Source organism: Penicillium chrysogenum (genome assembly GCF_028827035.1).
Source record: "Penicillium chrysogenum strain IBT 35668 chromosome Unknown utg000004l_segment0_segment0, whole genome shotgun sequence".
Taxonomy (NCBI): domain Eukaryota; kingdom Fungi; phylum Ascomycota; class Eurotiomycetes; order Eurotiales; family Aspergillaceae; genus Penicillium; species Penicillium chrysogenum.
The window spans coordinates 441,695-453,876 of NW_026622752.1; the positions used below are offsets into that span (position 1 = coordinate 441,695).

At 52.5% G+C, this 12,182-nt stretch overlaps 5 protein-coding genes across 5 annotated transcripts; 1 reads left to right on the forward strand and 4 right to left on the reverse strand.

Moving 5' to 3' along the window:
* Nucleotides 1-73: 73 nt before the first annotated feature.
* On the reverse strand, nt 74-2,093 carry N7489_006078 (uncharacterized protein; the record flags this gene model as incomplete). Its single annotated transcript, XM_056711828.1, has 9 exons — nt 74-204; nt 265-338; nt 399-829; nt 900-907; nt 963-1,154; nt 1,223-1,506; nt 1,572-1,796; nt 1,857-1,933; nt 1,998-2,093. The coding sequence occupies 9 exons, from the start codon at nt 2,091-2,093 to the stop codon at nt 74-76; spliced, it is 1,518 nt and encodes a 505-aa protein (XP_056565543.1).
* A 694-nt stretch (nt 2,094-2,787) lies between these two features.
* Nucleotides 2,788-4,892, reverse strand: N7489_006079 (glycoside hydrolase family 154 protein; the record flags this gene model as incomplete). The annotated part of the gene is made up of 3 exons (XM_056711829.1): nt 2,788-3,947; nt 4,027-4,325; nt 4,411-4,892. The coding sequence occupies 3 exons, from the start codon at nt 4,890-4,892 to the stop codon at nt 2,788-2,790; spliced, it is 1,941 nt and encodes a 646-aa protein (XP_056565544.1).
* A 536-nt stretch (nt 4,893-5,428) lies between these two features.
* Nucleotides 5,429-6,766, reverse strand: N7489_006080 (putative lipoate--protein ligase; the record flags this gene model as incomplete). Its single annotated transcript, XM_056711830.1, has 1 exon — nt 5,429-6,766. One exon carries the CDS (start codon nt 6,764-6,766, stop codon nt 5,429-5,431), a length of 1,338 nt encoding a protein of 445 aa, XP_056565545.1.
* Nucleotides 6,767-7,000: 234 nt separating this feature from the next.
* On the forward strand, nt 7,001-8,343 carry N7489_006081 (bifunctional chorismate synthase/riboflavin reductase [NAD(P)H] ARO2; the record flags this gene model as incomplete). Its single annotated transcript, XM_056711831.1, has 4 exons — nt 7,001-7,035; nt 7,088-7,449; nt 7,509-7,588; nt 7,651-8,343. The coding sequence occupies 4 exons, from the start codon at nt 7,001-7,003 to the stop codon at nt 8,341-8,343; spliced, it is 1,170 nt and encodes a 389-aa protein (XP_056565546.1).
* A 670-nt stretch (nt 8,344-9,013) lies between these two features.
* On the reverse strand, nt 9,014-11,833 carry N7489_006082 (uncharacterized protein; the record flags this gene model as incomplete). The annotated part of the gene is made up of 1 exon (XM_056711832.1): nt 9,014-11,833. The coding sequence occupies one exon, from the start codon at nt 11,831-11,833 to the stop codon at nt 9,014-9,016; it is 2,820 nt and encodes a 939-aa protein (XP_056565547.1).
* Nucleotides 11,834-12,182: the final 349 nt, after the last annotated feature.

A 12,182-nucleotide genomic window follows, 5' to 3' on the forward strand; every position in this document is an offset into this window, starting at 1 on the left:
CTTGAATTTGATCACTTTCAACATTCGTTCATTGACATCCGACATAGACCTAAACTAGTGAGCCCCTGCTCCTTCACACTCTCTCAACATGCGCCTGGGATGCCTTGTCCCCTTCGCCAATAGAACCCCGCTCCGCATCAGCATTCTTATGCTCAACCAGCTGCGTAACACCAAAGAGCTCATCCATCTTCTCGAGGGACAAACCTATAGGCACACCACAGTTAGCAACAGAACCATTATATGCTATCAGAGGGATCGACTCACCCTTAGTCTCCGGGATAAAGAACCACACAAAGACACACATCGAGAAACAGAAGCACGAGAAGATAATATACGTTCTGCGCAACCGAAAGTCAGCAAACCACAATGCAAAGCACAAGCCCACTGGGCAAACTCACCCATAACCATTAGCACCAACAGTAGCCAACATATTCGGCACAGCCCTCGCAACAACAAAGTTAAACAGCCACTGCGTAGCAGCTCCAAAAGACACGTTGAGTGAGCGCAACCTGGCAGTCGGGATCTCGGAGACGTAAATCCAGCAGACGGGCCCCCATCCGAATTGGAAGAATGATGCGAACAGGAAAATGCACACCAGCGCAAAATACCCAGCCGGGATGACGGGTGCGCCCTCAACTGGCGGCGCAATACGAACGTACAGTCCGATGTACAGCATTGCCAAACCCTGCGCGATCGAGGTCCATAGGAGGGAGCGACGTCGGCCTAGCGAGTCCGCTACGAAGAGTAGGAACACGCCACAGCTGACCACCTTCACGATGCCGTAGACGCCGGTTGCGAAGAGGTTGGTTGCGTTACCGGTTAGGCCGAGCTGTAGAATGGGTGTAGTTAGTATCTGATTGTGTTTTCGCTGGGGGTTCTAGATAGCAGTGCGCGCTCACGTTTTGAACTGCGACTTGTTAGCTGGATAATGTCTTGTTAAATTCGAAGTAGGAGCAACATACAAAGTTGGGGCGCATAGTAGTTAATGGCATTAGTTCCAGTCATCTGCTGGCAAATCATCAAGAAGATAGAGATAATCGCGCGCTTGCGATTACCCGGAACGAGCCACATCTCTTTCATCAAGTCCCAGAAGCTGGAGCCAGCGATAAGTGCGCGTTCCTGTTCCAACTGGGTAGAAATGGCCGCAAACTCCTCTTCCACGTATGGGTGGTCAGCAGGGAGATTGCGCACTCGGCAGAGAGTTGCGCGGGCTTCTTCCCACCGGTCTTGTTTGGCCAGCCAGCGGGGGATTCATTACAGAGCAGCATTCCGAAGAACAGGAGCACTGCGGGAAGGCCTTGCATCGCCAGTGGAACAAGATACATCGCGGGGCCCTCGATGTTGAGCAGCGAGCCGTAGTTGATCCAGAATGCAAGCATGATACCCATTGTAATGAAGAGCTGGTATAGACCTGTTAGACCGCCACGAATTGCGCGAGGCGCGTTCTCGGAGACGTAGAGTGGGTTGATCATGGATGCGGCGCCGACTCCGAAGCCACAAATTAGTCTAGAGGTGCGGGTATTAGCCTGAAATGATGGACGAAGGACTGTAGGCAGGAATATATGGCTTACCGTCCGATGTACATGGCTTCGATGTGGCCGCTGGCTGCAGTTTGCATGGCAATTCCAATTACAGACACGATCGCTGCGCCCATTAGGGCCATTCGTCTCCCCCATTTCTCGGCTATCGGGGAGGCAGCCAGGGCTCCAAAGAAGCATCCTGCTTGAAGGGTGGAGACGATATTGGCCGACAGATTTGCTGCATCAACTTCGGAGATGTTCTCCAGGCGGTATGTTCTACATCGATGACATTAGTCGGAATAGTTCGATGCCAGGGAGCAGAGTGAGAACACTCACTGTTTGAATCCTGGCATGACCAGAACCCCGCCAATAATACCGGTGTCCATGCCAAAAAGCATTCCACCGAAACAGGCCTGGGAGGCATTAGCTCTGTGATTCTTGCATTATTATCATTGCCATCACGAAGTAGGGACTGACCGAGCAGGCAAGCATAAAAACTCTCCACCCATAGATCTCCTTAGGATCTGACTTCATTGCCTCATTGTGGACGATCTTCTTTAAAAGCCACGACATCTTGGATAGTAGCAAAAGGGTTTAGTCAAGATGATTGCAGATACTCCAGTTGAGGAGGGGAATGGCTATCTTAAAAGTAATTCTCTGATACCGGCTCATGAAGAAGCTAAACTCGCTATGCCGTCGGCTATTGATAGACGTATAAAGGAAGGAAAGAGACTACGACCATAAGCCTATGGGAGGTATAATTCTAAGCCCAGTTGTCTTGGCTGGCCACCGAGCGGCCTATGGGACAAAAGCAGGGACACGAAACAAGGCGAGCGGACATGGAGAAAAACATCCACGAATCTCAAGAAAGACCGACACGGGCTGCAGGAGACTGCTACTGCTCACATGGTTAGGGTGTTTGGGTCAGTGCAATATGCTTACGGCTGATCCACGTGCAGCTCTCTGGTAGGGGAAGTGTGGGGGTAAAGTTCCAGGGTAGTACTTCGTACAGCTCATGAGCTGATTTCCCTATCGCTTGAGCCCGGAAAATTATATGAGAATGGGTAGATTTAGCCGAAGAGATAGGAAAAATTAGGAGAAATTAGGCTTGAAGATAGGTTTCAAGGTTGTGGATCTTACCCCAGACTGCGGGGAAACTCAAAATTTGAGGCTAATCCCAATACAGCAAAACTTTCCAGAATAGGATTAGCATTCCTTGGTACATTTTCTCGTAAAACCAGAGTACGTATCAATGTGTACGGGTAATCTAACTCTGATCTGTACTCTCCATCCTCTTCTGTAACCACCCTGGAATAACTGGTTTCCTCTCCCAACCTGCCTTCCAATCCCGTTGACGGTGTGGCACAGCATAAACGGCCGTGACAAACCAGCAAGCCTGGCCAGCTACCAAGTCCACCGAAAGTGACGGCAAAAGCGTGCGTCCATGAATGATATTGGAGTTTGGATCAGCCAAGACGATCCGGCCAGCCCGCCCAATGGGCGAATGGAGCTCGACAATACCAACAGCCCCAGCCGATGAAACCACCAATCCACTCCGGCCGTCGTGCATTGTTCCCTCAGAATCATCCCCGGTCATAGGCCCCAAGGTACGACCATTATCGCTATGACATCCGTAAATAGCAAAGGCACCTTCAGAGGTCTGTAAAGCGCGACCAGTGCGCACATGGTGAGCGCGCAGATGCCAGTTCTCAGTTTCCTCCGTAGGCGGAATGAGAATGGTCTCTATATCAACATCTGGCCACGGTTTCCAACCAGAGACAAGAATAGGTTGGCCATTGGGCTCTGGTTCCTCGAAACGCGCATCGAGCGCCAGCCGTCTGGTCTGCCAGATATCGCCGCCATCATCTGACAACGCAAGCATGCTGTCCGGGGCATGCTGCTCCAGCTGGTAGCCACCCGTCGGAACCGAGTATCCAAAGGCAGAACTGTATGCAAACTTGCCATACTTGGCCTGTGTCGCTTTGAGGGGGTAGTGGCACGCTTGGCCAGAAGACAGCAGAAAGGAGTGTCCACCACGACGAATGGCAATATGTTTAGGGTATTTTAGGGCCACCACTTCGGGTAAAGAGGAACTTGGGTAAGGCGCCTCTTGCGCGGACCAGAAGGGATGTGTCTCCGGTAGTGCCAACGGCGTGAATGAGAGACAGCACCAGTACGGTGACCCGGGGGAATTGTAGTTCTCCGTTAGATACATGTTAGCGTACGAGTAGCCGAGACTCAGAGTGCCATCATTGTTGAACATGTCTTCCTGCGTAGACCACCATCGGAAGTGGCGAAGGAGAATTCCTCTAACCACGCCCCATGTCAGTGGCTCTGGTAGTTCGACATCCGCGAAGCCTAATGCACCCCAGAATCCAACCATGGCAAATCGATAGGTCATGGAGCGTCCGAATGGGATGGCACTGCCTATTTGGTAGTAGTTCTAGTCAGGACCAATTCATCTCAAAAGAAGAGGGAATCATAGAAAGAGCCGCCCCAGACATACCGTTAGGATCGAAGTAGTGCACAAAATCTGTAGCAAACTCCCTTGCCCGCTGGCGATAGCGCTCAGCACGCTCAGGATCAAAGTCACCCGCCAGCTTCGAATAAAGAAGCTGCAAGAACTGAATGGCGAATGAGCCGGAGTAGTAATCCATCTGATGATGACTCTTAGGCCCATCATTGCTCCATCCTCCGCCAACATGGAAGGTATCCAGATGATCCATGTCAGCCTCGATACGAGACAAAGAGTATTCAGCGCCGTTCTTTCTGAGGCCCAAGTTTGCAAAGACACGGAACCACAGCCTGTAGTCGTCCCCACCATAATTAGCCGACTGATTCAATTCACACCAAAAGCAGACCATTCTGGATAGATCAAGTCATAACATACCAATTCGTATTCGGCATCTCGCGCGCATTAATACTCGCCAGCCAACTACCAACATTCCCCCTCTGCTTCTCCGTCAATGGATCCCAAAAGACATGAGGCGCGACAGCAAGCGCAAACCCAATCGGACACATCTCCACCATGCGCTGGTCCATATCTTCAATATGACCCCAGAACTCCGGATGTTCGGGATCAGTGCCGTTGATGATTCCCTGGCGCCAGCGCTCGGCCTCGGCGTATTCATATCCGCCGCCTAGCAGTGAGGCCAGACCCCATAGCGGGCGAGCGTATCCCTCGATCTGGGCGCCGCCTTCGTCGAATCGTGTCGTCGATGTGCCTACTTTGACACGTGTTCCGCCTGTTGTAAAGAGGGGTACTAGCGGATCGAGAAGGGCGCGGCATGCTTCTTGTAGGTCGGATCTGGTGCGGAAAGGAGATTTGCTGAAGGTCTGTGAAGGGGTTCGGCCGTTAGCGTGGACAGACATCGTAAGTCTATAGGCTGGAGGCTATGAGGAGTTTGCGCTGTTATGGTAGCTAGTAATTGTCTTTTTAATAGGTGGTTGTACGTTTTATAAAGATTGACATCGGGCTAATCGCCGATTGTTAATTGCTTGATAGGCAATTTGACATCGGGGTTCGCGTGACTATGCCGACCTATAGAAATACCTGGTGCCATTTCGGTGCGGATCGGAATTCGCTGAGAACGCCGATTCAGCCAGTTGGATCTGTGCGCAGGCCTGAGGGAATCCTGGGGCTGGCGTGGGGTTCCCATTTAGCCGGTCGATGTAACGTGGGGAGATCGTCAGTGACAAACGCTAGTTTGTTCGAAATAGGCTGTGCTCATGTGAGGATCTGATAAGTGGGGAAATTATCGTCCACCAACGAAGGAGACGGGCAACGCAACCAATAAGGTGGCTCTTGTCGTATAGGATACCATGGTATTATTGTTTGTACATAGGGCCCAAGAGTACTCAATATCTATACACGTCACGAATTGCATGGCACCGACGCAATTGGACAATTAACCACCCAAGAGGCCACCCAAGAAGTGGGCTAGCTCTTTCACAAGAGTATCATCGACTCCCTCTGTTCCGCCAAGACCCTGCTTGAGGAGCTCTGTCCACCGGGCCAAGGTAATCTCGTGCAGCTTTTGTCCGTTCAGCGCTGAGTGGACACGGCTAGCTTGTTCAGATGCGGTGGACTCGTTAGGTGAGACAGAGATGTGGCTTTCGACGATAGCGCCATGTTGCAGGCGGAGGAAAGCACGGGTACTTGAGGGGAGCGAGGAGGGCAGTGGAGGCCGTTCACGAGGGTCTTCCTCGATGGGGTACGTTGAGAAAGTGAACCGCGGTGTTTGGGTGTACTTCCACTCCAACGAGCGCAACTCGGCAATTCCTTTCCCAATGGCAGGCACCTGCTCGCCTTGCACTTCTCCCACTGTACCAGCTACCCAAGAATCCCCAGCAAAGACTTCAGGCTCATTGGCATGAGCACGCCGAGCCCTGAGAACAGCATCGGGATGTACCTGGTAGAGTTGAGCAAACTGCTCGATCACACTCTCAACCACGCTCTGCATGGAAAAGAACGAGTCGGCCAACGCAGTCGAGACATTCCCGACCGGAGAACGAACGCTTTCAACACCCTTGGCCTGAATATACCCGCGAGCGGATGATCGCAGGTACCGGCCAAGATCATGAATGTTCGGGGAATCGAGCAAGCAAGTGCCATGATGGAGGGCTCGGAACCGAGTGAGCTTAAACGCAGAGCCAGATACCTTGCGTGTTAGAGGCTCGTTGGGATCATTTTGCATCCCTTCTGATCGGGCCATGACAATATCATGCCGCTCATTGACACTAGTGTTGGTAGCTCCGACCTGATGAAGTGCGCGCACCACCATCTCGGCGTGCTTGTCGCGCGTAAACGAGGTACGCGGACATATAACGCTGTAATTCAAGTTGCCCTCATCGTGGAAGACAGCCCCGCCACCTGATCGCCGACGAACGAATACTGCAGCTTCGTCTTCTCCAGTCGTGCCGTTCCTGCGGTCATTATGAAGTGCGCGGAGATCTGTTTCAAGCCATGGATTCTGGTTGCGGCCAATGACTACACACGGCCGGTTGGCATAGAGAAATAAAATGCTGGAGTCTGCTGGGGCATTTTCCAGTAGGAAGTGCTCGATCGAAAGGTTCACGTAGGGATCTGTTGATAGCGATTGGTAGATCTGGTGTAAGGAGGAGGGACGGCTGGCGAGCTCGGCGAATTGGTGAGCGGGATATGATGAATTATGGCGGATCAACCGATGCTTCAGTGGACTAGTCCAACGTGCCGAAGACGAGGAACATCCTCGAAGGGTGAGCATTGGAGCAAAAGGTGAACGAAGTTATTGATCGCATCCCGAAGGTTATGCGCCGATAGTCGGTTGCGCTAGTCCCAGATAGGAATCTCAGCGATGAGTCGATTTCGAATTTCCTTTTTTCTACTTGCGGTCAGCGAACAACCTTCTTCTCTTCCTATTCTACTGTTTTATTGATCTCGGGGTTTTTGAACTTATAATCATTCTTTAATACCTTGCGATTAGCTCTCAACGCCCATAATGTCGACGTGGGGTCAGTATTTCCGTGTCACCACGTAAGTTGCCCACCCCTCATCACACATATCGCTGCTGACACCCACGATTCAGTTATGGCGAGTCCCACTGTCGCTCCGTCGGCTGCATCGTCGATGGATGTCCTCCGGGCCTAGAAATCACTGAGGCCGACATTCAGCCCCAAATGACCCGGCGCCGTCCCGGCCAAAGCGCCCTCACTACCCCGCGGGACGAGAAGGACCGAGTCGAGATCCAGTCAGGCACAGAGTTCGGCGTCACTCTGGGCACACCAATTGCCATGGTCGTCCGCAATGAGGACCAGCGTCCCAAGGACTACGGTGGCAGCACAATGGACCTGTACCCCCGCCCTAGCCATGCCGATTTCACCTACCTGGAGAAGTACGGCGTCAAGGCCAGCAGCGGCGGTGGTCGCAGCAGCGCCCGTGAGACTATCGGTACGTTATGCGTAACCAAAAACATCAAACAATTACTCTGGCTGACCCAATCCGCATAGGTCGTGTCGCTGCCGGCGCCATCGCCGAGAAATTCCTCAGCCTGGCGCATAACATCGAAATCGTCGCCTTCGTCTCCTCCGTCGGCAACGAGCACCTCTTCCCCCAACCCCCGAACACCCCTCTCCCTCCACGAACCCCGAGTTCCTCAAGCTGATCGAAACAATCGACCGCAAAACCGTCGACTCCTTCGCTCCCATCCGATGCCCAGAGACCGACGCAGCCCAGCGCATGACCAAAGTCATCGAGAAGTTCCGCGACAACCACGACAGCATCGGTGGAACCGTAACATGCGTAATCCGCAACGTGCCAGTTGGACTGGGCGAGCCGTGCTTCGATAAGCTTGAAGCCAAGCTCGGCCACGCGATGCTCAGCATCCCCGCAACCAAGGGCTTCGAGATCGGCTCCGGCTTCGGCGGCTGCGAGGTCCCCGGCTCAATCCACAACGACCCCTTCATCGCCAACTCGTCGACGTCTGAGGCCGGCGGCCCCCGTCTCACTACCAAGACTAACAACTCTGGCGGTATCCAGGGCGGTATCTCCAACGGCGCGTCCATCTACTTCCGCGTCGCCTTCAAGCCCGCTGCTACGATCGGCCAGGCGCAGACCACTACTTCCTACGACGGCGAGGAGGGTGTCCTGGAGGCTAAGGGTCGCCACGATCCTTGTGTTACCCCCCGTGCTGTCCCTATTGTTGAGGCTATGTCGTCGCTGGTTGTCATGGATGCACTCATGGCTCAGTATGCCCGTGAGGGCGCCAAGAACTTGCTTCCACAGAAGCCCCAGACTATTCCTACTCATCCTGCCACCGCGCCCAATGGTACTCCTTCGTCCTAGACTGGGGGAAGCCTGACCAGATATATTAAAATGTTATACGCAAGCGTCATTAAGGAAGGTCATGTCTGAGTCTATGTCTGATGTATCACGGAGCTACAAAAGCGTTATATAGATGCCATATTCATGCATTTAGCAATTTCGGGAGAAAATACATCCTTGTCTCCTATGAAACATCCAGTATACGATATGTCTAAGAATTACAATTACTTAAGAGGCTCAATAAATTTCAAAAGCAATTATCCATTTTGAACTCGCTACCTAATCGAACAAGCGCTCACTCTGCAAGAGGAATCACGTAAAAAGAGAAACGTCGACTCATCAGGACAATCATCTCATCTCGGAACGGCATCAAAACATCGCTGTGGATATCAAAACGAGAGAAAACAGCAAAACCACCCCCAAAACACAGTGTGACAAAAAGTAAAGACTCCAAGTGCGATAATAACCAACGACAAACTGCAAATGAAAACTCGCATGCCGAAGTTGTGTACAAACGACGCAATGCAATGCAACACAACACATCTCTAGGTGTCTCATAGATGCAGACACCAAACCAAGGCCCATCTAACTGAAAAAGAAAGGCAATGCAAAAGTACAAGTGAGAAGATTAAACAGAAAAAGGAGAACAAGACAATCAGCAGAAGAGAAAACCCAACCCCAGGTCTCAGATCTAGGTACTAACCCTCCGGTTCCCAGTATCCCAACTAACAGAGCGCTCAGACGTACTATCAATATCGCCAGCAGCAGCATTAACGACACGGAGTTTCTCCCGAGGAACGGTGAAAGTCATTTGGACACGTCGGGTCTCAGCAGCACCCTCCAGATCCCAATCATGGACATCTTCCTCGTCATCGCCGAAGCCAGCTTCGTCACCCAGATATCCTGGCGCGCCAATGAAAAGATCATCGCGTGTAGACCGGGCCATGTTAAACACATCGTCTGAGACACGCTTCCGCGCGTTCCAGTCTTTGGCACCTTGCTTGCGGCGGAATAACTCTGCTGAAGCGCTGACTGCTCGGCGCGGGGTGCTGGGACCTGAGCTTGTGGATTGTTGACCTGATCCGAGCGTGCTGCGGCGGTCAATGCCGGAGGCGCGGTGCGCGGTGCTAGAGGTACTAGAACCGGAGTTGAACTGGCTGTCGGGGCTGCGGCGAGTCATTGTTAGGGCTCGGCGCATGGTGTTCATTACCCAGTCGGAGGCTTTTGGTTTGGATTCCCGGGGCAGTTTTGAGGGGGATGAGGGTGTGATGGGTTCGAGGGCGTCAAAGAGGAGGGACTCATTCTCTGACTTGCGGTGGGATAGGTTTGTCTGGGCTGTAGAGTAGGAATCCGCCGATACTGATTTCTCCGAACGGGCTACGCCGTCTGGGTCGCTGTGTGCTGAGGTTTCGGCGAGGTATTCCAGTGACTGGCGCCCACTGCCCCAGCTCATAGGTCGATCGACGAGAATGCCTCGTGCATGGTGGACCATGCCGATGGGCTGGGAGGACGCAAAAGAGAATTCTGAGTTATCTGACAGGTTGGTGGCTGTTCGTTCGGTTTTCGGGGATTCGACATCCACAGATCCAATATCCTTTCGCCGGCTGTAGAAAGGACCTAGGCCAACGCCGAAGATGGTGCTCCGAGGAGTTGCGTAGGGGGTATCTGAAAAGGGGTCTTCGGGCTCCATCATCTTGATCGTGGGTCTTGTTCCAGCTGGGATGGTTGCCATGAGATTTTCTCGGAACGCTTCATCTTCTTCGCGTTCATCGATAGGGTGGATATCACCAGTAGTATCACTGCGACGGTATTCACTGTTTCGATATGAGAATGGGCGATTGCTCACTGGAGGTACCACAGGGGGCCGGTTATTCTTGACTGGACTAGGAGCGTCCATCAACAGCCCAGTCCTCTCCGCTGTGCCTTCGCCCTGGTCTTTCCAGTCGGGCCGTGCCGACTGGCTGCGATTTGCCGACCAAGGATACAACGGGCTATCCCTTTTTTCGCTCTTTCCAGAACTCCGAATACTGCTTGCTTGTGTTGGACAATTTCGATCCCAAAAGTGAGCTCGTTCTGCCCCCAAAGCCAGTTCCCGTAACTGCGAGTCTCGTTTGCTCTTTACGCGGCGCTTTCGGTGGTAGTTCCACCCACACAAAACGATGGCCAAGGCAGCAGGGCATCCAATGCCCAGTCCAACCCCTAAGCCGGCCTTTTGGGATGGTGAAAGCTTACTGGAATGGGGCGAAGCATTCGAGGAACTGGCCGCTGGATTGCTGTAAGAAGTGACCCAGCTGCTCGAAGTCACATTGTAGAGATAGACCTGCTGGTTGGGTTGCGCAGTGGCTGAGGCCCGTTTGGAAGATGGTTTCGGGATATTGTAGCCACCGGAAATCATCATAACGCCCCCAGGGAGCATTGCCGCTCCATGTCCAAAGATGCCAGCACCCTTGGTGATCCCTAATCCTTCGGCGGAGGGCGCTGCCCAAATCCATTCGGTGGTTCCGCCAAACCCTTCTGCAAGATCCAGAACTGCAAACTGCGGCTCAGCAGGGACAGTCATATCCCCAACCCAACCTCCAAATACAAACACTTTATTGCCATCTTCCGAGAGAACCGCAGTGTGACCGGAGCGAGGCTCAATGGAAACCGCATCTCGAACAGTCAGCTCACGTTCAGTCTCTGGTGTCGAATTAGAGATGGCAGAAACAAAGCTCCAGCTTTGCTGCGGCAGCGAGAAAATGGCAAGTTGCGACATGTTAAGGAAGGCCTGCCTGGTATGACCACCAATAAACAAAAAGTCCTGTTGTTTCCCCGTAGAACCGGCAGCATAGGTAGGCTGAAGGGGCACCACGGCCATTCCAGCTTCAGGGACGGGTGGTGCGCGCTTGCCAGTAGTGGCAGCTGTGAACTTGGTGTTGTAATAGGGACTCGGCCCTATCGCAACCGTCGAGCGGGAGTAGTTGGCTGCCGAGACCCATGTTTCGTCCGTGCTGTTCGCGAATGGACACATCCCACCAAAAGCGTACATGGAGCTCTCATCTTCGTGGCGGGATGCTGAATACGTGAACCCCGCCGCCAAGTAGTTCGGTGCGGTTTTTGTGTCGCTGGTGATGACTGGCAATCTATCCCAAGTCCCGTTGGCAATTGGGCTTTTGGTGTTTGGGTGGAACTGCCATAGTGCCGGGCTATCGGATGCGCTGTGGCAGTTGCCCGAGTAGACTGTGATGAGCCCTTGGTCATTGATGGCAGAGATGAAAGTCGAGTTTTGATCAGAACTGTAGAAGGGCGTGCTCTTCAACAGGGTTTGATATGATGGATTCTTGGCATCGATGCTGCTGGACAGGTTGAGAGAGACGAACTCGGTTTCACCGGTGGAGCTGGGTCGGAGGATGTATGCGATGGAGTCATTGTGTTGTGGGGAAAGGAAGATAGAGGATGGGGTGTATGGAATTGCAGTAGAGGGGCCAACTAGCGCAAGCGCAAGGAGTGCCTTTGCCTTGCGATGCTTCATGCTGTTTGCGATCTGAGACAATCAGAAGCAAGGATACATTCCAGGATCGGCGAGCATGACGTGCCACGTGAAGGTCTATTTGCGGACAGTGCAATGTAGGTATTCAATCTGATTAATTTGATCAATCTGATAGGTATTAATGTCAACGTCTGTGAAAAGGTAGAAAGGCAGAGAGATATTGAAGGTGATAGCATTGTCTGCAGTAAACAAGTTTGTGATTTACGACCGGGTCACTCGCCGCCCTTCTATATTACCAGACCAATCATTAAGAGTACCATACAGTCACTTGGATTAACAAAGAAAGAGGGAACTTAATGTATTTTGCCGAGACTCTGATCGACGCCAAACC